The sequence below is a fragment of the Electrona antarctica genome, assembly GCF_951216825.1.
Source record: "Electrona antarctica genome assembly, chromosome: 16".
NCBI lineage: Eukaryota > Metazoa > Chordata > Actinopteri > Myctophiformes > Myctophidae > Electrona > Electrona antarctica.
In genome coordinates this window covers 13,406,856-13,434,834 of record NC_136797.1, presented here as the reverse complement: position 1 = coordinate 13,434,834, position 27,979 = coordinate 13,406,856, and the positions used below count along the sequence as shown (strand labels likewise).

At 43.0% G+C, this 27,979-nt stretch overlaps 1 protein-coding gene across 1 annotated transcript; it reads right to left on the bottom strand.

Moving 5' to 3' along the window:
- Positions 1 to 123: 123 nt before the first annotated feature.
- LOC306940331 (putative phospholipid-transporting ATPase IM) lies at positions 124 to 27,418 on the bottom strand (the record flags this gene model as incomplete). Its single annotated transcript, XM_079525350.1, has 28 exons — positions 124 to 393; positions 855 to 985; positions 1,211 to 1,349; positions 2,781 to 3,026; positions 3,615 to 3,698; positions 4,386 to 4,609; positions 5,229 to 5,412; positions 6,190 to 6,231; positions 7,784 to 7,934; positions 8,742 to 8,847; positions 9,805 to 9,916; positions 10,037 to 10,201; positions 13,950 to 14,065; positions 15,203 to 15,391; positions 16,361 to 16,526; positions 17,448 to 17,491; positions 18,046 to 18,254; positions 19,776 to 19,969; positions 21,021 to 21,109; positions 21,871 to 22,029; positions 22,194 to 22,276; positions 22,669 to 22,739; positions 23,805 to 23,877; positions 24,367 to 24,428; positions 24,953 to 25,051; positions 25,812 to 25,925; positions 27,097 to 27,155; positions 27,385 to 27,418. 28 exons carry the CDS (start codon positions 27,416 to 27,418, stop codon positions 124 to 126), a joined length of 3,615 nt encoding a protein of 1,204 aa, XP_079381476.1.
- Positions 27,419 to 27,979: the final 561 nt, after the last annotated feature.

Below are 27,979 nucleotides of genomic sequence, written 5' to 3'. Positions count from 1 at the left end.
AATGGAAGTCACATGGTTTGACCAAACATTTTTGTTTGATGGCTGTGTTCTGCCCCCCCTCCCCCCATCAAACAAAAATGTTTGGTCAAACCATGTGACTTCCATTGGAAGCCCTCACCCTTTCTAAGTGCTTTGCGCCGGTTCTTCGTGCTCCTCTGCGATGGTGCGGTAGTGCTGCGGCTGACTCTGGGCGAGAGGGGAGTCCGTGTGGGTGAACAGTGCTGGCCGTGACTTCTGAGGTCGCCTCATCAGGAACCGCGACGACGTCACCAGCTCGCCGTAGCCCTGCGTGTGGGAGAAAGCATAACCCGACCGACGGGTGCTGATCCGTCGGACAGGGATTCTGCGTGGAGCCGGCGCTGGTATGGCCTCCCTTTGTACCTTGTACCTCACCTATAATGGGATTGGGCAGAGATTATTATTATAGTTTAATTTACAATAGATACATATTTTTAAATTTAAATACTGTATTTCAATCAGGTTTCAAGATGTTTTTGTCACATCCTAGCCAGCCGATAAAATTGATACAATAATAACAAAGTCAAGATAAATAGATAAGTCAGCCATGGGATAAAGAATATGAATCTATATAAAAGAAAGAGTGACTATTTATTTATTTATTTAATTTATCACATACACAGTCTTCTTTATTTTCCTTAGGGGAGAGGGTGATAAGACCAATCAGGGCAACCTAAAGCCATATTTTCCCTAGAGAAAAGCTGACCAATCAGCATGGTTTCTGCAGTCATAGCATGATAAAATGGAGGAGAAAGAGGAGAAACAGCTCAGAAAACCGGTTCATCTAATGGTGAGGCCGGCTGTGGTCATTGGTTTAAAGTGGTTAGTTAACTCACCTTGTCATTGATGGTTGGTGACAGCTGAATGAGCACAAAGCGATAGGCCACCACAGGGAGAGCACAGAGTGTGGAGGTGAGCAGAATTGTCAGCCACACGTTCGGTTGGTTCAAAGAGTTTGCAGCCGTACCTGATGTTTACCAAGCATGGATAACAGATCAGATGGGTTAGCCTCGATGTCTCCATCGTATTTGATATCAGATCACAACGCTTAGTTTTCATTTAGTTTTCGTCAGTGGAAAAAGGTAGTCGACGAACATTTTTCGTCTTAGTTTTAGTCGACAAAATCAACACTGGTTAAAACACAGTTTAGTTTAGTTGAAATAAGTTGTACATTGGGCCATGTGCCACTCACCTATGAAGGGAAAAGTTGAGGTGAAGATGAAGAACATTCCGTTGCTGTACATGGTGAACGTGATGGCGAAGTAAGCAGACAGACTGCCCCACACAAAGAACTGGTTCAACGCTGTCCAATAATGGGTGTCCAGGCACAGCTTTAAGAAGCAAGACACACATACAGCTATCTTGACATTCTTGAGTGACACATGCAGTATACCAGTGGTCAAACTTTTGTGTCAATATATGTAATATAAGTGATTTGTGTGTCTCCCTTAACCCTTAGCCCGCTAGCATTTATTAAAAAATTAGGATCTAATTCACGCCAACATTTTTCCCAGTCGAGCTCTTATTTTGAAAAGCCACATTTCCAGACTTCCGGAAGTGAGCAGGTCCAGGACGACTGTTGTTTACAATATGGGTCTATGCCGGTGCACTAGAGGGCTCCTCATCGCTGGCTCTGTGCCGTCAAAGAAATGCTGTTTTGACCAAAAATGCCATCTGGGACAAGGAATAGGAGATACAGGTGATTGAAAGAAACGGATAGAATGGATTATTATGGTGCCGATGATCTAAAATCAGCGACGGAGTCTTGTCACAACAACAGCTATAGCTACCCGATGCTAATGTAAGTAGCATTATGGCTTGATTGATCGATCGAATGCACTATAAAAGCGCAATTGCCATTAATCAATGGCAATGGCGCGGAAAGTATTAAGATAATTCTTTTTTTGTTTGATTGTTTTTGACATTTTCATGCTTTAGTTAGTCAGATAGTTACATTACAGGGAGAGAGAGAGGGGGAAGGACAAGCAGCAAAGAGCCTCAGAGCATATTTGAACTTGAGTTGGCTGCATAGATAGATAGATAGAATACTTTATTGGCAGTTTAAGAAAATTACAGAAAACTTAAAAAACGCCAAATGGACTTACACACAAAAAAGCCTTTGCTTCTTTCCATTGTGGTCCACCTTGTAACATGAAACTATACTCAAACATATCACTGCGTGAAAAGAGGAGTTAACGGGCAATTACGGGAACTGTATTTTGCCCGTAAACCTCAAGTTTAGCAGGCATATACATGTAATATACGGTAATATACAGGTGTGATGGTACAATTCGGGAGTTTACGGGAGTTTGTTGGAAAGATTAGCGGGAGTTTCCTGTAATATACACATCCGTATTCCAAGCTTTTTGCGCAGTGATATACTGTACAGACAAAACAACCATGAAACAAATAATCCTTATATATAAGGCTGGGAGCTATACATATAGGACAAGAGGTACCCTAAGAGAAGAGTCCGACCAGAGCATGGGAGATGTCCAGCATGACCATGCCGCAGTACTTGCCTGAGTCCACCTCACGTCTGATGTAATCAGTCAAGTACAACAGACATGTGTCAGTGGAGTGAGATTTTCTGAAGCCTGACTGACATAAGTAGGCTACTGAACCTTAATAGCATGCGCTCCACAAGGTGGGCCAACCCAAAAGTATTGAAAATCGGAAGTGCTAGAGTAAAGTAAAAGCACCTGGAAATGTGTACTCAAGTACGCCACTGCTTCTAAAATGTCTACGGTCAGTCCTCTCACCTGGATGCTAACGGCAATGAGCAGACACGTCTGGGCCAGCAGGGCGAAGGACTGGTAGTCTACGATGTCCTTGCCGTCGTCCCGGACCGTGTCACACATGGTCGCCCAGGGGATGAAGAAGAGGACGAGGGAGCTGTACGCGCTGTGCATCATGCAGCGGACGAAGGCCTTCTTACTGAAGTAGAGGTTGAGCTGCCCGGGAACGTAGAGCTGAGGATACTGGAAGCTCCACCGGTCGTTCACGTCCTGCAAAGTGGCCGGGGGGGGTCCATGGGATAGAAAGGGCAAGGGAGACATAGGGGAACAAAGGATAGACAGAAGGAGTGAGAAGATGAACAGAGAGTAATATACATGTATATTGTTCTGTATGTATGTTCTTTTTTTTTATACCAGCTCAGTGGCCTTGTGGGTAGAGTGTCTGCCCTGAGACTGGGAGGTCGGGGGTTCGATCCCCGTGGCCGGGTCATACCAAAGACTCTAAAAATGGGACCCAGTGCCTCCCTGCTTGACACTCAGCATCAAGGGTTGGATTGGGGGTAAGTCCCTGCGACATACTAGCGTCATGTCCAGGGGGTGTACTTGTACATCAAGCTGCCTCACGCTACAGAAACAGGAGATAGGCTCCTGCCCTATGGGCCTCATGGCTCGGCAAGGCTACTTACTTACTTATGTTCTTTTTTAGAGAATATACATTACACAAAACATTACCACTAGTACAGTATACAGTCTTGAGTCTACACACAATATGCCGTACACACTAACAGAAACAGAGAAATTATATTTGGGACACAAGTGTCCAGAATACAATGTGTGTACTCTTTCTTTCTTTCTTACCTGGTCAAAGAGACTCATACCAAGTACAGGGAGAGCCGTGTAAACCAAATTGTACAATGTGATGAACCACTCGTCATATACAGTCTGCATTTAAGAAAGGAAAGGTGTAGGGGGGCACAGACAGACAGACAGACAGACAGACAGACAGACAGACAGACAGAGTAAAAGTCAGTTTTTTTAATAAATGCAACCCATCTTTTCACTATTGCCTATTACTACTTGTTTTAGGTTATATCTTATCATATTACTCTACAAATATCCTATTTAGTTACCATTTCTAATTTATATTGTGATGAAGGTTTATTGATAGGACAGTGTACATATTAATGAAAACAGCTATCCCAATAAGTATATTATATGGCAGCTACACCCTGAATTTAACCCATTCTGGGCAGGAACCCCTTAAGCATTATGTTACACTTCAGCTATTGAAAAATAGCAGATCTACAAGCTCATAGCTGTAGGTCTGCTATTTTTGAAAAACCGTGAAAATCTTTCAGAGCGAACGTTTTTTACTCAAATCTTTGCTTCTGGGGGGGGGGGGGGGGGGGGGGGGGGGGGGGGTCCCTGGAACAACATATTTTCAGATGGGGGTCGGTGGCCAATTACATATCATTTTTGGGGTCCTTGACATATTGAGCACCACTGATACAGCAACATAGGCATTTCAGAAAAGCGAATATTTTCGCCTAAATGGGTTATCTCGTTCCAACAGTTTTTATGTGGGATCTCCCGTTGTGAAGCACACGATGTATGTTGCCTCTCACTCACCTGAGCAGAGAATCCACAGAAGAAGGCGTACCAGAAGTGCACGAAGGTGAACGTGAAGTTCTTGTAGAAGAAGTAGCGCAGGAAGTTGCACATGCGCAGATAGGACCAGCGCCCGTGCACCAGCAGGAGGCGCTGCAGGTACCGGAACTGGGCGAGGGAGAAGTCACTGGAGAGTACCGCCTGCATGCCCTCCTGACCACTGATACCCACACCTATATGGGCCGCTGGGGGGGGTGAGATGGAGAGGGTACAAATAGAAAGAGCAATGAGTAGATTGTGTTGCATCTCCAATTCTCCATATTTCAGTTATCTCTGAAAGAATATATATTAAAAGATTTACGCCACATTTTCACAATTTTTGAGTGGTGTAAACCACTCCTACGACTGGCTTTGTTAGTTTACGTGTCTGTCTGTCTGTCTGTCTGTGCCAAAAAAATTAGCATGGTTGCTACGGTCACCCAGTTCACACGGGTGTGATTTCATTACGTCAGACATTACGTCAGACCACAGCTGATCAGTCTATATAAGACCTTACACCACTCAGTTCACACAGGTGTGATTTTTTCAAAAATAGCAGACCTACAAGCTCGTATAGCGCGGCACTTAACAAAATGCTTAAAACACCAAAAGGGGTTCCCGCCCAAAATGGGTTTTAATGCACTACTTCATTGTAGAAGAGTGTTGTGCAAAAGCGGATCTATTGTAATGTATTGTAATTGTAACATACTTTCATACAAACAAGGTGAAAAGGTTAGGTGCAGAGGTGCAAGAAAACCTGAGTCTTACAGGGCAGAAGGTCATGGTTCAGTCCCTCCGTACGTGTTCTATGTTAAACACGCTTACCTTTTATCATGCTTACATCGTTGGCCCCGTCGCCGATGGCCAAGGTGACCGCCTGCTTGTATTTCTTCACCAGCTCAACGACCTGGGCCTTCTGCAGAGGGGTGACCCTGCAGCAGATCACCGTCTGACACATGCAGGCCGTCCTCAGTAGTTCCACCTCAAGGTCTTTTTGCAGAGCGTAGGCCTGGGTTTTACATGGTGGAAAAGGGGGGACTGCGCGTTAGTCCTGACATCCCGTCAGTCCGACATACGCGTTAGTCCGACATACGCGTTAGTCCGACATACGCGTGGCCACATTTAGACCTGAGGACGATTCTACAAAAAAAATTCTGAAAAAACCCATGTTTCTATATGTCAGTGGTTCTCAAGCGTTTTCATGTCAAGGACCCCCCAAAAATATATGGAATTGGCCGCCGACCCCCCATCTGAAAATATGTTGTTCCAGGGATTAACCCCCCAGAAGCAATTTTTTTAGTTAAAAACTACAATTTCTGAAAGCTCCTGTCATGTGAACAGGGACTGCACTGAAGCCCCCTTTGATGTCTATGTGTGCACCACATAGACATCAAAGGGGGCTTCAGCCCCTGCCCTTTCCAGACCCTGAATGAATGCAGCATTTCCTATGGTGAAAGAAATGCACATGCCCCTCCTTTCCATGCCATACCGCCGAACCGGGAAGGCAGCATTCAGTCTCCTGAACTTGAACATAGCATAGCGTTGCGTTGAACAAATTTGTTTAGAAATCCATGTCGTATACACCGCATCTCCACTAGCTATAGAGTGCTGGGTTGCGCCCCGAAAATCTGTTATTTTTGTCCAAAAGTGCCCTCTTACGGGATTTCAGCCCCTGCCCATCTAACACTCTCTGCACGTCCCTGTCATGTGATCATTCATGGTTCACAGTGATTCTGATTGTGACCTTACCAGGCTGTGTCCATTGATGACCAGGGCATACTCTTACCAGGCTGTGTCCATTGATGACCAGGGCATACTCTCCCTCCACCTACTAACCCTTACCAGGCTGTGTCCGTTGATGACCAGGGCATACTCTCCCTCCACATGCTGACCTTACCAGGCTGTGTCCGTTGATGACCAGGGCATACTCTCCCTCCACCTACTAACCCTTACCAGGCTGTGTCCGTTGATGACCAGGGCATACTCTCCCTCCACCTACTAACCCTTACCAGGCTGTGTCCATTGATGACCAGGGCATACTCTCCCTCCACATGCTGACCTTACCAGGCTGTGTCCATTGATGACCAGGGCATACTCTCCCTCCACCTACTAACCCTTACCAGGCTGTGTCCGTTGATGACCAGGGCATACTCTCCCTCCACCTACTAACCCTTACCAGGCTGTGTCCGTTGATGACCAGGGCATACTCTCCCTCCACATGCTGACCTTACCAGGCTGTGTCCGTTGATGACCAGGGCATACTCTCCCTCCACCTACTAACCCTTACCAGGCTGTGTCCGTTGATGACCAGGGCATACTCTCCCTCCACCTACTAACCCTTACCAGGCTGTGTCCATTGATGACCAGGGCATACTCTCCCTCCACATGCTGACCTTACCAGGCTGTGTCCATTGATGACCAGGGCATACTCTCCCTCCACCTACTAACCCTTACCAGGCTGTGTCCATTGATGACCAGGGCATACTCTCCCTCCACATGCTGACCTTACCAGGCTGTGTCCATTGATGACCAGGGCATACTCTCCCTCCACCTACTAACCCTTACCAGGCTGTGTCCGTTGATGACCAGGGCATACTCTCCCTCCACCTACTAACCCTTACCAGGCTGTGTCCATTGATGACCAGGGCATACTCTCCCTCCACATGCTGACCTTACCAGGCTGTGTCCATTGATGACCAGGGCATACTCTCCCTCCACCTACTAACCCTTACCAGGCTGTGTCCATCGTTGATGACCAGGGCATACTCTCCCTCCACATGCTGACCTTACCAGGCTGTGTCCGTTGATGACCAGGGCATACTCTCCCTCCACATGCTGACCTTACCAGGCTGTGTCCGTTGATGACCAGGGCATACTCTCCCTCCACATACTAACCCTTACCAGGCTGTGTCCGTTGATGACCAGGGCATACTCTCCCTCCACATGCTGACCTAACCAGGCTGTGTCCATTGATGACCAGGGCATACTCTCCCTCCACCTACTAACTCTTACCAGGCTGTGTCCATTGATGACCAGGGCATACTCTCCCTCCACATGCTGACCTTACCAGGCTGTGTCCATTGATGACCAGGGCATACTCTCCCTCCACATGCTGACCTTACCAGGCTGTGTCCATCGTTGATGACCAGGGCATACTCTCCCTCCACATGCTTACCAGGCTGTGTCCGTTGATGACCAGGGCATACTCTCCCTCCACATGCTGACCTTACCAGGCTGTGTCCGTTGATGACCAGGGCATACTCTCCCTCCACATGCTGACCTTACCAGGCTGTGTCCGTTGATGACCAGGGCATACTCTCCCTCCACATGCTGACCTTACCAGGCTGTGTCCGTTGATGACCAGAGCATACTCTCCTTACCAGGCTGTGTCCGTTGATGACCAGGGCATACTCTCCCTCCACCGGCTCGTCCTCCACCCTCTGTTGCTTGTTGCGCCAGAACAGACCTGCACGACTTGTGACCACATGTGGCTGATCTGGTGCATCTGGACACATCTTCCGTCTTGCATTCCTTAACACAGTAAAGGACCGGTGTGTTAGAACCCATTTAGGCCTGACGTCGAAATTTTAAAAATGTCTTCTAAATCCTGACAGTTTTCTGAAAAACCCTATGTTTCTATGTCAGTGGTGCTCAGCCTTTTTCATGTGAAGGACCCCAAAAAATATCTGTATTTGGCTGCCGACCCTCATCTGAAAATATGTTGTTCCAGTGACTGCCCCAGTATACTCAAAATATATTTGAGTATAAAAGTATATATTCAAAGATTTGCGCCACATTTTCACAAGTTTTCAAAAATAGCAGATCTACAAGCTCGTAGCACGGCACTGTGCCACGCTATGAGCTTGTAGATCTGGCATTTTTCAATAGCAAAAGTAGAACATAATGCTTAAAACACCAAAAGGGGTTCCCGCCCCAAAATGGGTTAACTCCAAAGTTTTATTTTGAATGTTAGGACTTAGGCCAAACTAGAAGGAATGCAAGCACAGGTACCAGGCACTAAAACAACATATATATAAAAACTTGCCGGTTGCATGGCTCCGAAAGTACATCATATTGAGCGTAAAGTGTAAACATAAGCATCATACTGCTTAATCCTTATGTTTACGCAGGCTTTGTAGCCGAAACACGTCCGGGGTCCCTTGTTGCCTACTTATTACTTAATAATCATGGACAGAACCGTGAGTGCTGGCAGTGGCTATCATTTCTTATATGCCCTTAGAAGCCCTCCTTTTCCTATCTTACAAATTACATACACAAATTGGTTTCTTAATTTAACCTTTTATCATTTTAATTCAAAGACATATAAACATAACTTACTCTAGTTCTTCTTTCACTTCCTGAGGAGTGTTGGCAGCCACAATGAACACGTCGTTCATCTTCTCCCTCAGCAAGTTGCACGAGTAGCCAATGTTCTCTGCCGTCTCTGTATCAAAAACAAAACCAACATATATTAGGCATGTAACGATACACTCAACTCACGATACGTATCACGATATGAGGTTCACAATACGATTTTTCACGATATTTTAAACACAAAATTATTTTCCAGACAAATGACCAAAATAAATCTTCTTTTTATGATTTATCTTCCCCCCCCTGAGCTTTTTTCACAATTTTTATTTGTATTTAACTACATTGCAAATGTAGCATTACTTTTCATGTAAAATTACTTAATTTCTGTGAACTGTAAACAGCTTTCTTGTTTAGAACCTAGCTCAGGTTAACATGTAAAAAAAAAAGCTTTCTTTGATGGCATCTTAGGATAGATGTATTAATGAGCATCAACGACCATCACCTGGTCACAGTCACAGCTCCCCTCTGCAGGCTTCTACTACTGAAAGTGACTGCATGGAGTCTGTCTCATTTCTCTCCAAAAGCACTTGAATATGATGGAATGTGATTAAAGCTCACATTTCATATCACACCCACCATAATTTACCAGCCCCACTAAAAAAGTATTAAATCGATTAGTATCGATTTAATTAATCGGAATTATTATCGATATACGATATAGCGTTACATGCCTAGAACATATGTACCAATAAGAAGTAAGAAGTAGGTCGGGAGTGGCTTATTGTCAGTATCAGCCGGTAACCCCTGGTCCTGGGAGATGGATTGCTGAGGTGGAGCGCCACACCTACCATCAGCTCCCAGTACTTGCTGCACCAAGCCGTGCTACTCATACTCTTAGTTGGCCGTGCCCGGGATCGAACCCATGAACTTGTGGTCCAAAGGCGAGAGCTCTACCGACTGAGCTAGAATGGAGATAAACCTTGCCCCTTTTTACGACAACAATATGTACTGAGTGTAAAAAATAAATAGATTAGATGAGATGTAGCACCTGTAGCACGTTATGTGCGTAGAAAATCTCTGTACCAACCCTGTTTATCGCCAGTCAGCACCCAGATTTTGATGTCGGCTTTAGCTAGCTGCTCTATAGTCTGTGGAACTCCGTCTTGGAGCTTGTCCTCCACAGCACTGGATCCCAGCAACTAGATTAGACAGATTTAGGGGTTCAACAGTTAATCAAACTAATAATTGATTTTAAATCCATTCATCCCTTCTTTTATATCCTGTAGCTACAGTATAGACGTGTCTGTGTGGGAACCAACCATCAGGTCTTTTTCAATCTCTTCGTAGAGTTCATCCAGCATCTCCTCTCGTCCGTCCATGGCAGTGCTGGCCTCATGGTGGCGCCGTTCCCAGTCTTCTACATAGGCGTTGTCCAAGTCCTTGTATGCCAGGACCAATGTACGCAGACCATCACCAGCATACTCCTGTTGAGGCGAGGCCAAACGGAAAGAAATTAAAACACACACGCGACACATCATGTGTGTACAGCACACAATTGTCAGGACTGAGGCTTAAGAAGTTCTTCATTATTTCTCAGCAGCAGAACTCCAACCCCAGGTGGTCCCCAAGTCCAAGGAGGTTAAGAACAAATTGTAAAGAAGAAATGTCTGTGTGTAAATAAGACAGATTTTACATAAATTATTAAGCAACGTTTTGTTCTGAGGTTGTGTTCCGTTTAGAATACAATATAATAGAATATGTGTCATTCAAATATGTAAAGTTTGTTAATTGCTTCTTGTGTTAATCATGTTTTTACAATCAGTCAATCAAGATTATGATTACAAACTTAAGTGCCTGCTTTTCGTTCCCCAATACATTAGCCAGTCCATTGAAGTGGTTCCCAGAGAGAGTGACAGACAGCGAGAGAGAGGGAGTGGGTTTGGAGGGGACTAGATGATGTATTGTCATTGCCCGTCTTATTAAAAAAAGCCATTGCCTACCTCGTCTCTTAGTAAAACTTGGATAGCATGAGTTTTGTGATATCGTTGCTGTCTATGGTGCTTAAGGGCACATCTGCCTGCCTCTCTCTCTCTCCTTCCCTCGCTCCCCTCCTATATTCCCATCTCGCTTTCTTTTAAGACCGGACCTACAGCAATACTCCATATGCTTTTTTCGGTTAAATTTCTATTGAATCTTACTCGACCCACAGGTCAACCCGTTATGGGTTGACCTGTGCAAATACTAACAAACACATTGCAGATTGAAATAATAATATATAATGTTACTTTTAAAATGTATGCTGTACAAAAGTGACCTGTTGTGGAGTTTTACACTGAAAGAATAACAGTAAAGTAATAATGAAACAAGAAACACCACTGCTAGTAATAATACAAATGTTATGAATTTTACTTTTACTTACACAGGCTTTACAAAAGCATGCAAGTAAATAGATAATGGGTCACTCACATTGAGGTGACTAGTGGTAAGTAAATAGATAATGGGTCACTCACATTGAGGTGACTAGTGGTAAGTAAATAGATAATGGGTCACTCACATTGAGGTGACTAGTGGTAAGTAAATAGATAATGGGTCACTCACATTGAGGTGACTAGTGGTAAGTAAATAGATAATGGGTCACTCACATTGAGGTGACTAGTGGTAAGTAAATAGATAATGGGTCACTCACATTGAGGTGACTAGTGGTAAGTAAATAGATAATGGGTCACTCACATTGAGGTGACTAGTGGTAAGTAAATAGATAATGGGTCACTCACATTGAGGTGACTAGTGGTAAGTAAATAGATAATGGGTCACTCACATTGAGGTGACTAGTGGTAAGTAAATAGATAATGGGTCACTCACATTGAGGTGACTAGTGGTAAGTAAATAGATAACGTGTCACTCACATTGAGGGGACTATAGTGGTAAGTAAATAGATAATGGGTCACTCACATTGAGGTGACTATAGTGGTAAGTAAATAGATAATGTGTCACTCACATTGAGGTGACTATAGTGGTAAGTAAATAGATAATGTGTCACTCACATTGAGGTGACTAGTGGTAAGTAAATAGATAATGTGTCACTCACATTGAGGTGACTATAGTGGTAAGTAAATAGATAATGTGTCACTCACATTGAGGTGACTAGTGGTAAGTAAATAGATAATGGGTCACTCACATTGAGGTGACTAGTGGTAAGTAAATAGATAATGGGTCACTCACATTGAGGTGACTAGTGGTAAGTAAATAGATAATGGGTCACTCACATTGAGGTGACTAGTGGTAAGTAAATAGATAATGGGTCACTCACATTGAGGTGACTAGTGGTAAGTAAATAGATAATGGGTCACTCACATTGAGGTGACTAGTGGTAAGTAAATAGATAATGGGTCACTCACATTGAGGTGACTAGTGGTAAGTAAATAGATAATGGGTCACTCACATTGAGGTGACTAGTGGTAAGTAAATAGATAATGGGTCACTCACATTGAGGTGACTAGTGGTAAGTAAATAGATAATGGGTCACTCACATTGAGGTGACTAGTGGTAAGTAAATAGATAACGTGTCACTCACATTGAGGGGACTATAGTGGTAAGTAAATAGATAATGGGTCACTCACATTGAGGTGACTATAGTGGTAAGTAAATAGATAATGTGTCACTCACATTGAGGTGACTATAGTGGTAAGTAAATAGATAATGTGTCACTCACATTGAGGTGACTAGTGGTAAGTAAATAGATAATGTGTCACTCACATTGAGGTGACTATAGTGGTAAGTAAATAGATAATGTGTCACTCACATTGAGGTGACTAGTGGTAAGTAAATAGATAATGTGTCACTCACATTGAGGTGACTATAGTGGTAAGTAAATAGATAATGTGTCACTCACATTGAGGTGACTAGTGGTAAGTAAATAGATAATGTGTCACTCACATTGAGGTGACTAGTGGTAAGTAAATAGATAATGTGTCACTCACATTGAGGTGACTAGTGGTAAGTAAATAGATAATGGGTCACTCACATTGAGGTGACTAGTGGTAAGTAAATAGATAATGTGTCACTCACATTGAGGTGACTATAGTGGTAAGTAAATAGATAATGTGTCACTCACATTGAGGTGACTAGTGGTAAGTAAATAGATAATGGGTCACTCACATTGAGGTGACTATAGTGGTAAGTAAATAGATAATGTGTCACTCACATTGAGGTGACTAGTGGTAAGTAAATAGATAATGTGTCACTCACATTGAGGTGACTATAGTGGTAAGTAAATAGATAATGTGTCACTCACATTGAGGTGACTAGTGGTAAGTAAATAGATAATGTGTCACTCACATTGAGGTGACTAGTGGTAAGTAAATAGATAATGTGTCACTCACATTGAGGTGACTAGTGGTAAGTAAATAGATAATGGGTCACTCACATTGAGGTGACTAGTGGTAAGTAAATAGATAATGTGTCACTCACATTGAGGTGACTATAGTGGTAAGTAAATAGATAATGTGTCACTCACATTGAGGTGACTAGTGGTAAGTAAATAGATAATGGGTCACTCACATTGAGGTGACTAGTGGTAAGTAAATAGATAATAGGTCACTCACATTGAGGTGACTAGTGGTAAGTAAATAGATAATGGGTCACTCACATTGAGGTGACTAGTGGTAAGTAAATAGATAATGTGTCACTCACATTGAGGTGACAAGTGGTAAGTAAATAGATAATGGGTCACTCACATTGAGGTGACTATAGTGGTAAGTAAATAGATAATGGGTCACTCACATTGAGGTGACTATAGTGGTAAGTAAATAGATAATGTGTCACTCACATTGAGGTGACTATAGTGGTAAGTAAATAGATAATGTGTCACTCACATTGAGGTGACTATAGTGGTAAGTAAATAGATAATGGGTCACTCACATTGAGGTGACTATAGTGGTAAGTAAATAGATAATGTGTCACTCACATTGAGGTGACTAGTGGTAAGTAATTAGATAATGGGTCACTCACATTGAGGTGACTATAGTGGTAAGTAAATAGATAATGTGTCACTCACATTGAGGTGACTAGTGGTAAGTAAATAGATAATGGGTCACTCACATTGAGGTGACTAGTGGTAAGTAAATAGATAATGGGTCACTCACATTGAGGTGACTAGTGGTAAGTAAATAGATAATGGGTCACTCACATTGAGGTGACTAGTGGTAAGTAAATAGATAATGGGTCACTCACATTGAGGTGACTAGTGGTAAGCTCCTTCAGCTTGCTGCAGGATGGGTGAAGTCTCTCATAGATAATGGTGTCTGCTCCCTTGCAGTACAGAGTCAGCTTACCTTCAGGGTTTCGGACTGAACAAAAGATGGAGGGACATAGCATTTTTCACATGTACATAAACTCTCTCTGTGCACAGATCTTACACTACTAGCCTAGTGTGCACTGTAGTCTACCAGAAAAATGGAAATATCTGCTTCAATAAACTTTCGAATTCCGGCTATTGGTACCCGTGTTACACCAAAACCTTGTTATTACGCATCACATTCTGTCACTGCAGAGGTCAATGAATGTTATTCACAGTATGTAGAATGGCTTCAAAGTCAATACAAAAACTGCTACGAGGATAAAACCAGGAAAAGCACTAAGACTTGTTTACATCAGGGTTCTCCATTTTCACTTCATCAGAACAGTTAAAGACGTACAAATATACACTTCTATGAAAAACAGGAAATCATCATATATGCCCCTCACTTCGTGTGAAGTGAGGGGCGCTCTTATCATCGTATACATCAAGAATTAGAGGTCTAGTACATATATATATAGAAGATATCAATATTTGTCATCATGTCTATTTGCCCTATATTGCTTCGACCGAAATAACCCGCCAATTTGCTCGTCCACATATGACGTAAATTCTCCATTAATTGTCAATGGCATTTAATTTTTGTGTTAGGACAAAAATCTACACTATTGCTGAATATAGGAGGGGCTAGCGCTCCTCAAAAAGGGGAAAACATGTACATGTTTGAAGGAGTCTAGGGTTTCACATTAATGGCCGTTGGTACGGTAGATCTACTGTAATTGAAAAGAAATATGGCAGTATTTCCAACAAGTGCCATGAGATTATGTAACCTGGGGGCGCCCGCTGGCCAAGTGGTCCAGGCGCATGCCACATATATGTAGGCTTTGGCCCGACAGCACGTTGCGTGTTCGACCTTTGCTGCGTGTCTCTCCCCTTCTCTCTCTCCCTCTTTCCTGTCAGTCTTCACTTGATACCATCAATAAAAGGCAGAAAAGCCAAAAAACAAATCTTAAAAAAATGACCTGGTGTAACTACTGTAATAAACAATCTCCCACACAAACCAACCTTTTACGAGTGACCCTGCCACCCTCTCACCTCACGGGAGCGACAGGACTTGCATGTACGTCTGGGGTCGAAGCTAGAATCCGATAGATCCAATTCTGGTGTAGAACACCCATTTTTCTCTCACCTATGACGGACATCCTTTTGCGGACGTTGTTGAAGTCCAGCACGGCCAGCAGGTCGTAGGTGACCTCCTTCCCCATTTCCATCGCCACGATGGTCTCTGGCGTACGCGAGCGAAAGACAAAGCCAAAGTTCCTCGCGGCGGTCACGAGAGCACCCTCGTCAGGAGACTGGGCCTGATAGGACAGTTCTCCTGCAGGGGAGGAAAGGTTGAGGAAGGAGAGGAAGGGAATAAAGGGGGGGGAGACAAAGGAAAAACAAAACATAGATGAATAAAGTAAATGACTGGTAATAAAAGAACATTACATAGTGAATCAACATCAATTAACCCAATTTGGGCGGGAACCCCTTTTGGGGTTTTAAGCATTATGTTATACTTTAGCTATTGAAAAATAGCAGATCTACAAGCTCATAGCGCGGCACAGAGTGCCGTGCTACGAGCTTGTAGGTTTACTATTTTTTTTTAAACATAAAAATGTGGCACAAATCTTTGAATATATATTCTTTCAGAGCGAACGTTTTTAACTCAAATCTTTGCTTCTGGGGGTCCCTGGAACAACATTTTTTCAGATTGGGGTCCGCAGCCAAATACAGATTATTCTGGGGGTCTTTGTCATCAAAAAAGTTGAGCACCACTGATATAGAAAGGTTTTTCAGGTTTTTTAGAAGACATTTGTAGAATCGAGCTCAGGTCTAAATGGGAAAACGGGTACAGTTGATATTTACCAACGTTGATATATCCAGTTGAAAGCGACATAGAGAAAGGAAGAGAGCTGTACTTTAGTGAAGTCTGTAAGGTGTTCCAAGTGTGTGGGGCAGAGCACTTGAAAGCAGATTTTCCAGATGTAGTGGATCGAGGCATGTATATGGTCTCAAGCATCAAATAATCTTGAGAGCGTGTATACGATAAGAAATAGTTTTCCATTGTAAAAGAGAGTTTAGGTGAACTCCCAATTAGAACTTTATATAGACAAATAAAAACCAATGTTAATGTCATAATAAAGGCATGCTGATTTGACCACATTCTACATAATGTCTCGTTTAGCTTGCTCAGAAATGATGTCTGTTGGATAATGGATTATAGCTGAATGGGTAGAGAGGCCATCTGTGGATTCAGAATGTCCCTGGTTCATAATTCATCTTTTATAATACCTGTACCCACCTTCTTTCTTCTCCTCAGACATGACAGTGTGGCACAGCGCCAGCAGGCGGAAGAAGGCCTGGGCTTCTAGGTTTCCGCCTCTCACCGCCTCCACCAGGCTGTGGTCGTGAAAAACGAACTTGGGGTCGGCCAGCTTATTCCAGGAGAAATCCACTTTCTCCGTCTTCTGCAGACCAGAAGATGTGAGGAGAAACGTAGTTACTCTTAGGCCTCACTCAGACCTTTACAACAGATTGCTGTATGCTTGCTGTATACAAAGGGTGTGACACAGCTTGCCCCAATGCATTTCCAATGGGAGTCACATGGTTTGACACAACATTTGTGTTGTATGAGGGGGAGGGGCGCAGTCGAAACACAGCCAAAAGCCATACAACAGCTTGTAGTCCAAAATGTGGACTACAAACCATGTGACTTCCATTGGAAATGCATTGGGGCGGCCATGACACTACACAACATTCATCCAACAAGCATACAGCAATGCAGTAAAGGTCTGAGTGAGGCCTTAGGCTGAGCTCACACCTTTAATGCAATTCTCGTGCTCGTTGGATGCATGTTGTGTAGTGTCATGGCCGCCCAATGTATTTCCAATGGAGGTCACATGGTTTGACCCAACATTGTGTTGTGTGAGGGGGAGGGGTGTTTCGACTGCGCCCCTCCCCCTCACACAACACAATGTTGTGTCAAACCATGTGACCTCCATTGGAAATACATTGGGCGGCCATGACACTACACAACAAGCATCCAACGAGCACAGAGCATTGCATTAACCGTGTGAGCTCAGCCTTAGGGTGCACTCACACGGTTAATGCAATTCTCTGTGCTCGTTGGATCAATGCTGTGTTGTGTCATGGCCGCCCAATGCATTTCCAATGGAGGTCACATGGTTTGACACAACATTGTGTTGTGTGAGGGGGAGGGGCGCATTCGACTGCGCCCCTCCCCCTCATACAACACAATGTTGTCACACAAAGGTGTGAGTGCACCCTTAGACGAACACTATCATACGACAATGTATAACATAGGCCATTTTAATTTTAAGAAAAATGATACAAGGTTTCTCTCAGAATAATTACGTCTGTCCCCTCACCTCTGTAATTTCCACCCTTTGTCGAGAAAAGTCGAACAACTCCCCTGGATAATGGATGAAAAGAAAAAGATGACCAGAGACCTTAATGTTCAATCAAATGGTCCAATGTTGTGGTCGATCACATTCTACGTAATTCATTCGCACAACTGCTGTTGCAGCCCTGCAAATCACAACTTTCACACTTTCATGTGAAAGTCAACGAGTATACTTAGAGCACGGAAGTCTGACGTCGATATCGGCAGATGGCGCTAATAAGTCCACGGGTTCATGTACTTTTTATTTGCATTGTATAAGAATTGTAATTGAAAAATAAGCAAGTCATCCTGGCCGTTTCACTCATATGGATATGAAGAATCTACTGACTGTGAGAAAACGCTAATGTTACTGCTGCTGAATTAGTTACATTTTCGCTAGAAACAGACTGTATCAAATATGAGGGACTGACTGTCATAAACGATACATAGTATGTTTGAAAGGTGTTAAAGAAATTCACAGCAAAAACACATTGTATTGATGTCAGTGTTTGATTTGCTGGGGGGGGTGCTTAAGTGGTTAAGAAAATGATGGTTTATTTAACAACCCCTGATAATGTTATTACCGTATGACGTTCCATTGATGGAACACTTGTTGAAGGTCATAATGTTCTGAGTGAGGGTCCCCGTCTTGTCACTGAAGATGTATTTGATCTGTCCCAGCTCTTCGTTCAGGGTGGTGGTTCTGGCCTGGGCGGCCGTGTCATTCTTGGGGTAGTACATCTTCCTGTCCCAGTCGATGTAGAAGCTGTTGCCCAGACGTATGATCTCCACACTGAGCCAACAACCCACAGACAACCCACATGTTTAGATGGAGGCATACAGGTACAGCGGCATGTAGAACTAGAAAAAGTGCCCTTCTGGGCACAGGTCTCCACCAGGAGGATAGGACTGTGTGAGATGTTTGGCAAACTGTTTAGGAGTAATATAAACATGTTTTTTTGTTTGTTTGTGTTTGTGATTTGTGGCATTTTGTTCGAAACGGACCAATCATGTGAGCTTTGGAAGCCAATCTTATAGCCAATCAGGATGGAAGATGGGAAATGGTGCAGATCCGTGTTGATCACATGACTATGGAGATAGTGTATACCGAATTGTGTGATGTATGGATAAAATGTGTACGAGTAATCTACAGAAATGTGTTTTGCCTAAATCAGCCTCATGGTGGCGCTATAACAGGCCGTTGAAGAATATTTGGGGCAGAGGTTCGTCGTTGGCATCCAGGGAGTGTGTGTGCAAAGTTTGGCATCGATCGGGCCAACGGTGGCGGAGATTAGCTGGTAACGGACGGACGGAAGGAAGGACGGACGGACGGACGGACACACACAGAGTGCAAAACATACTCTCTCCCCATGCCTTCGGCCTGGTGGAGACAATGATACAGACGGACGGACGGACGGACGGACGGACAGACAGACAGACAGACAGACAGACAGACAGACAGACAGACAGACAGACAGACAGACAGACAGACAGACAGACAGACAGACAGACAGACAGACAGACAGACAGACAGACAGACAGACAGACAGACAGACAGACAGACAGACAGACAGACAGACAGACAGACAGACAGACAGACAGACAGACAGACAGACAGACAGACAGACAGACAGACAGACAGACAGACAGACAGACAGACAGACAGACAGACAGACAGACAGACAGACAGACAGACAGACAGACAGACAGACAGACAGACAGACAGACAGACAGACAGACAGACAGACAGACAGACAGACAGACAGACAGACAGACAGACAGACAGACAGACAGACAGACAGACAGACAGACAGACAGACAGACAGACAGACAGACAGACAGACAGACAGACAGACAGACTTTTTTCACTGACGAAAACTAAATGGAAACTAAATGAAAACTAAGCTATTATGACTAAAACTATAAGACTAAATATACTGACAATTTCGTCAACAAATAAAAACTAGACTAAAATGTTAGGAAGGGACTAGTGGACAAGAGATCCACTATAAGTCATTTTACACTTGGTTGCATGCTGAAAATAGCTGATCTACAAGCTCACAACACATCGCGCTGCAATGTGTCATTATGACGGCATCAAGGCCCGCCAAAACACATTTTAGTCGACTAAATCAACTGTAGATTTAGTCGACTAAAATCGAATGATATTTAGTCGACTAAAACTAGCCTCAACACTAAAACATTCCGGGTGACTAAAATGTGACTGAAACTAAATGAAAACTATTGAAGAGACTAAAAAAACTAAAATACAAAATTTGCTGCCAAAAACACAACAGCGATTACAGTGTTCTACCTGACATATAGAGATATGGGGACGACGGTGTTGAGGATGATGACGTAGGACCAGAAGGAGAGGAAGGCAGAGAAACCGGCGCTGATGTCGTCCGGCCGTGGGAGAAACGCCGTGAATACGGAGCCCTCCTGCACCTCCCAGATGGCGTTGCCGATGGCCAGGATGGTGCACATGCTGGCCAGGAAGCCAAAGATCTAGAGGAGGAAAGGGAATAATAATAATGTGCAGTGGTGTACGGAGTTGAAAATGTACTTGAGTAAAAGTGCAAAAGTATCGGCATCAAAATGTACTTAAAGTACTAAAAGTAAAAGTATTCATATTGCAGAATGTCCCATTTCACAAGTTCAAATGTGTAGAAAGTCTATTGAAAAGAGCCGATCTACAAGCTCTCAATGCGTCGCTTTGTGAGCTTGTAGATCGGCTCTTTTCAAATGGCCGAAATGTATAGGGTTGAAGTGGTTAATGTATGTTTTCTAATCAAAATTAAAATCGCCAAAGTAACTAAAGTTTTCAAATAATTAAGTACAAATTTTGGCTCCGAGATGTAGTGGAGTAGAAGTAAAAGTACTGGAAATTGGAAATACTCAAGTAAAGTACAAATACCTCAAAATTATACTTAAGTACAGTACTTAAGCAAAAGTACTTAATTACTTTCCACCACTGATAATGTGATTACACTACTATGTGTATTCAGTGCAGTTTCACTCAAGATAAATAAAGTTTGTTTCTTTCCACTCATGTCTGTCTCTGTCTATAAAGTTAAAGTTGTCTGGCTTGTCTCCGAGTCCGTCTGGACAATAATGCCCGTACTGTATAAAGACCGGACATGCCCAAAGCCAGTGAAAATTTTCTGTTGTTGGTCAACTATTGACGTCAGCGCAAATGAGCGTTTCTGTTGTGTGTGACGTCCGTTGAGAGGCAGAGAGAGATGAGAGGAGTGAGAGACAGTACACACACACACACACACACACACACACACACACACACACACACACACACACACACACACACACACACACACACACACACACACACACACACACACACACACACACACACACACACACACACACACACACACACACACACACACACACACACACACACACACACACACACACACAGCTAATGATCATTGAACTGCTAACATTTTCTGCTTTGATATTGCGTATGTCTGGCGTGTGCGTGCTTATGTGTGTGTGTGCGCGTGCGTGCGTGTCTGTTGGACAGATGTGACAGACTTACACACAACACAAGCACATTCATTAAGTGATCGATGCTGGTCCTCTTGAACGTCGTTTTTCCACAGTTCTGCATCAGCTTGGTGTCTGGACCTGGAGAGGATGAAATATACACGCTTCAGCTTGGTGTCTGGACCTGGAGAGGATGAAATATATACGCTTCCATGTAGACATATAAGTCAGTCATATACAAAAGTATAATTTAAAATACAGGGCATAAAAGGTTACAGTATTTAGATAATTAAAATATACAAAGAACAGTCGAATGATGGCATGACATCGGTCTCCAAGTTGTACTACGTGCACGCGCCACTTTATAAACGCAACGGTTAGTTTCAGTGAAATTTCATGTTGTACATGGGCCTAAATCCAAGTTGTTTAATCTTGAAAACGCTCATTCATTTTTATTTATGAACATATACTGTAACAAGAAGAAAAGAAAGTGCCAGACTAGTGCAAAAGTTTACCAACGATTGGTTCCTTAATTAGAAACTACCGGTAATAACGCTCAGCTTTTGTCAGATGTTAGAAGAAGGGGTTCCAAGTAGGGCATTCACTTCTAGTGATTTCTACTAGTTGACTAGTTGCCTTGTTTACTAGTCGACTAGTAGGCCTAAACTAGTCAACTAGGCCTACCTATTATGTAAAAAAATAAAATAAAAAATAGTTATAGGAAATAATCTTATCAACTAGTCAGCTAGTACCAACAAGGTGGATTAGCGGATTTACTAGTCGACTAGTTGCTTAAAGCCCTAGTTCCAAGACAACACTACGGTGTTCAAGCACAAAATCATAAAGCAACATTGCGAACGAAAAATCAGTCAGTTCCATCCATCACAAAGTTCGGGTGTCACCTCCAAAAACCACCAGGCCATAGCACCAGCCTGTGTTCCTCAGAGTGCATCCTCTGAGCAGAATCTTGTCGTTATCCAAGGAGTATGCTTCTCCGTTCAGTGTCAACGTCCCCTTGAATTTGTCCAGGTGGTTGTTAGGAGGCTCACACCGCACCTCACCTGGTTCACACAGGAGACGTCACATGTCATTAAAACAGAGGGAATAAAATACAGGAGTGGTGGATTCTCGGTTTAGGTAGCTTCTAGGTTTAGACTAGAAGATTAGCCATAATCAAACCAAAATATATATAAGTATCTTTTTTCTTTCCTCTCCTGGCTCTTACCGTTGAAGTTGGCTAGTGCCTCAATGCTGTTGCCCATCTCTCCAGTGACGGTCAGGGCCTGTCTCACCTTTAGGTTGGTCTCCCTGTGTGTGGGGGAGGGAGGGGGGGGGGGGGGTGACAAGAGGCCATGTGACTTGCAGTGGCGTGCACAGACATTTAGAGGGGCAGGTGCTCAAGTGAAAAAAGGTCGTGATGTGACACATTGTGACCTTGTAGGTCAGCTATTTTAGCTACTTTTGATAGTTAGGTCAAAGGATAGATAGGAAAGTTAAAGTGCTTTTGTGGTCTGTGATTTTTATAATTAATAAATGAAAAGTATTAACAAGAGCTTGTGAATAAATAATAACTACTGTACGTTGGATCCATTTTGTTTTTCCCCCCCTAAAAAGCAACGTTTTTGGACCTATATGCTACCCGACAATAATACAATTTAGTATATTTGTAATTGTTAAAAGGAAGGACATGTATACATTACCCATCTAATTCAGCAGTTTCAATGTAAATCAGATTGAGAGGCTCACTGCTGGACAGCAGAAGAAGATCGGCCTAGAGAATATAAAGCATACAATAAAGAAAATTAGAATACATTTGGCATTAGCGTGCATCTCATTCTCACCTGTAGCTCATGTCCAGATATTATTTAGGCAGATTCTAAACGCCTGTCAGCCCTATATCGTTGCTATCGTTGGCATTGTATCTCCGTAAGGCTGGGTGTAAACAGTGTCTCAGAGATAACACAGGTGTTATTTCTGTCGCTGTAGATTATGTTTATATTATACATTTTATTGTCCCCATTGGGGACTTTTTATGATTAATATTTGATTAGATTACGGAGCTATGTGTGTGGGTGGCTGGCTGGGTGTCTGGGTGGGTATGAGCACGAAAACAGCATGGTTGTTTTTCACCACCTGTGCGCAACCTAACACACACGCACGTATTAACTGTATATACAGTATGATGCTTTCGGGTGTGCCAGTACAGTACAGTGACAGTACAGTAGAGTAGAGGGTACAGTAGAGGGACCGCCACACGTTAACTCTGTCATTTCTCAACCGTTTCGGACGCGGGGCGGCTCGCCGGAACAGGGCCGGCACCCTGGGTGCGTTCCTGCGGGTCTGTAACCCCCCCCCCAAGGGAACCTCCACACGGAGTTGCACCACTCACTTCACACAGGTGTGATTTTTAAGATACATCAGCCAGCTGACACACAACACCACAAAATAACAAATTGCCAAAAAAAAGAACAGCCATTTACTCAACAGCAAGTGGGACAATCAAATAACAGAAAATAAAAAGGGAGGGAGGGGGAGGGAGGCTATGCTATCCATGAAAATAGAACCACATGTGATTCAATGCTGATGCTACCATCTCTAAAACATAATCAAATCCAATGTGTAGTACAACCTGTATTATAACAACAACAATACAAACAATATCTGAATTTATGTCACTTGCAAAATGCAGCTTCATGTGCAAGCACCATTGCCTGTAGTAAACGCACTTTTAAAAAGTTGGTAATGTCGGAACAGGAAGAAAAGACTATGTGTATTTAAATCTATGCAATTTAACCATTTAACATTTTACATCAGTTCCATTTGTCCATAAACTTACGGTGACAAATTGGTTGTTCTCCAGTTTGATGATGTCTCCGACTTGAACGTTCATCCATTTTTCACTGCTCATCCTGGTGAATTACAAAGACAAAGCTTAAAATGATAATACAAATTAGTGTCTTGTATGTGTGTCAGACAGGTCCTTTAAATTACGATCATTTAGATTTCACTATGGTGAATGAAGTTTTTCCCGGTTGAATGTTTAACCCATTTTGGGCGGGAACCCCTTTGTGTTTTAAACATTGTTATAATTTAGCTATTGAAAAATAGCAGATCTACAAGCTCATAGCGCGCCACCGAGTGGCGCGCTATGAGCTTGTAAGTCTACTATTTTTGAAAAATCGTGAAAATATTTATTTCAGAAAACTGGAGGATTTAGAAGAATTTGTTTTAATTTCGAGGTCAGGCCTAAATGGCTCAAAGAGAATTGAATTACTTGGACAGACATGCATTTTGTTTTGGTGGTCAAACCTATACAACCAAAGAGAGTTGATTTACGAGAGACAAGGCCTGATGGCCAGCCAGACTTTTGTTTTTGTGGGCAAGAAGAAGTGACTTACTCTCCATTGATGAGGACGTCCACCTTGCGGTTATTTACCTGCCGGTCACTCTTGTGTCTGTTCTGTTAGGTCGGGAGAGCAGAGGAAGGAGAACAAACCGTTTTATACAGAAGGTCAGAGCGCTGTATATGGACATAACATAGCTATTGGATTTAGGTTTTGGCAAGTTCAGTATAGTTTCAGGCATTGGATCTATCTATGGTTTCAGACTGGACTATTCAAAAATAATAAGTAGCTTCTTCTAGTATTGATACGTTTATCTTTTTTTTTTATATTAAAAATGTTATCCAATAGTTTTTCACCCCTTTTTCAGTGTTGCAACCACTCCTATAGACAGCTATGTGTGTGGCTGTGTCTGTCCCTGGCTGTGTCCAAGCACGGAAATAGCGTTATAGCGTTTGTTCACCACCAAGTGTCACTGTTGCACAGCCTGACACACAGACACAGACAGGCCAGGGAGGAGGGCTTGTACAGTACAGTACAAAAAAGTGTATCGGGACATCCCTACTTTTTAATATCGTGACTATCTATAGCCTCATTTAATGTTCAGCAGTCATGATAGAAAATATGGGTCTTTGTAACTCACGATGTCATCATTGGCGTCCTTGATTGCCGTCATGGACAACACCAGCATCAGAGGAACAACCGTGGTGAACCAGGAGAGAGAGGAGATCGCTGGAATGACCTGTGGTCAGAGCACGCACGCACGCACACACGCACACGCACACACGCACACGCACACGCACACACACACACACACACACACACACAAAGTTGATAACCTACAATAATGTCTGTTAAGTACATACATTTTAACTGTAAACTATATCAGAGATATAGTAGCCTGTACTCTCCATGATACAAAGTCAATGTAATGCTCACACAGGGTAATGTATAAGCATAATCCAAAGTAGAGAATTTCAACATATCAGAATTATACCTTTATACATTAGTGTTTGTTTTTACCAGCTGCTGTGTAACAGCTGAGCTGGTCTATGATCGATCACTTTGGCTTTCACGTACTAGCAAGCTATCATTCTCATTGGCTGCCATTATTGCCTGCCTCGTCTCTAGGCAACCAGACACTGTTTGCCAGCAACAGAACGGCATGACTCTGTCTCAGCCATGGGATGCTAGCAACATCCGACACTAACTTTTATGAAACTTAAGAAAGTCACAGCGAGCGCTGCCGGTGATACGAACGGGTAACGAGGCGGCCAAGGGGTCCAAGTACTTTTTAACATTGTCGTGCAAACCAAGGGATAACAGGCACGGCGCGGTGTGGCGCACACACACACACGCACACACACATGCACCAGACGTGATCAAAACTGACAGACATTTACATTCATAGCACAATTCAGTTGAGATATAATAAGGCAGCTGGTAATTAATTGATGTTCATCAATTCTTGTTTTAAAGCCAGATAGATGAAAATGTCTAACCTGAAGGATGAGGAGGCAAAAAAAGTAGGCATTGGCAAGTCGCTGGAGCTGCTCGAAGAGGTTCAGTGGCAGGAAGTTGAAAAAGTTGTATTTGGAGGTCTTGATGGCATTGTCCTGAGAAGAGAGCAATGCCTCGTTTATACATTGTCATAAAACAGTCCCCATGCACTGAAAATAGTACATCTACAAGCTTGTGTGCTAGCTAGAGAATAGATTAAGCATAATGGGTCAAACGATGTTGAGCAGCTGTGCACAACATCCACTACACTGTAGTGTATATGACATCTGGTATGAACAGATAACTGACAACAATCAGTGAGTGAATTATGTATATAAGCAGCATATAAACTCACACATCCTCACTTGCAGCACTCACTCAGCACAAGGTTTGCTCGTCGTGGAATACTGTACGTTTTCATGACCGAACAACTTGAAACAAGTATGTCAAAGCAGCTGGGATGCTAAAAAAAACTCATTGCATTTGGAGCAGTTTCTCTGGAGTCATTAACCACTGAAAGTGATATACTTAGTTGACCAGAGTCCCACAGGGCTCTATACTTGATCCACTCCTTTTTTACCCCCCCTACATAAAATCTCTTCGCTGAAAATACTGTTATAACAGCAAAGGGGCGGTCAACTCCATATTAATGCCCATGATTTTAGAATGAGATCACCAGACAAACAGGACCTTTTAAGTGGTAAATTATTGCAAGGTATACATTATTGCCTATTGCCTATTGACCTCACAACATGGTCAATGGTATGTGGACACCGTCAATGGTATGTGGACATGGTATGTGTGTCCACATACCATTGACCATGTTGTGAGGTCAATAGGCAATAATGTATACCTTGCAATAATTTACCACTTAAAAGGTATATTCAGTGATTTCACTTAATTCAAATATCACTTATTTTTTTGTTTTGTTGTGATAATCCTCCCTACTATAGAGTGTGCTGACCATATAAGGAGTTCCTCCCTGTCCCCAGTTAACCCCTGGGGTCATAAAACCTTAGGTTTCATTTTTGGCTAGGTGGCAAAACGTTCATCCAATCAGGATAGAGAGGGCCTTCTGCCAATCATGATCGAGCGGGGGTGGGCCTTGGTGTGTGTGCTGTTGGCCTGTCGTGTCCCCCCCCCACTGTAGAGCGTGCATGTGCATCTTGTTACCGGGCGGACCGGGGGGTTTCCAAATCACCCAAATGCATAACGTATGAGCATGTACACAAATCCTATTATGTCTATCAGAATCACATACTATCTTATGTTTTCTCTTTCACTCACAGCATACTGATAGGACAAGTTGAAGGGTCTGTCATTGGCTCGTAGGAATCTCTCCGTCTCTATAAGAGACAACACAGAATACACCATTATCACTATGTATAGCAAAAGTACAGAAATGTGTCTTGGTTAAGTAGAACATAATGGATAATGTATGGTTTGTTTCAATACATTATATATAGTAGAGCAGGGAACAGTACTCATATTGTGGGCATGCTATCTGCCTACACATCAAAAGGTAAAAGTATAATCCTATATAGGCCCACAAAGACACTTTGCCTGGGATCTCACCTGGCACTTTCTCCCCACCACACAACTGACCCATGGATGACACTAGTGAGCCCATCTTCAGCTGTATGCTCACATATTACATCTAGAGAGGAAGAGAAAGATTTGGGAGAAATTGCTGATAAATAATATACGCCTCGTTAGGAAACAGGAAATTGTGGTAAAGGAAGAGGAACCAGTACATGGAAGCACAGACTTTTGGACCCGAGGACGATTCTACAAATATCTTCTAAATCCTGACAGTTTTCTGAAAAACTGCATTTTTCTATGTCAGTCATTCTCAAACATTTTCATGTCAAGGACCCCCAAGATTATGTAATTGGCCGCTGACCCCCCATCTGAAAATATGTTGTTCCAGGGACCTCCCAGAAGCAAAGATTTGAGTTTAAAACGTTGGCTCTGAAAGAATATGTATTCAAAGATTTGCACTACATTTTCACGATTTTTCAAAAATAGCAGCTCATAGCTATGAGCTTGTAGATCTGCTATTTTTCAATAGCTAAAGTCTAACATGCTTAAAACACCAAAAGGGGTTCCCGCCCAAAATGGGTTAAGACTTCCGCAGCAGGAGGAAGTAAAAATGACTTGAGTTATTTTC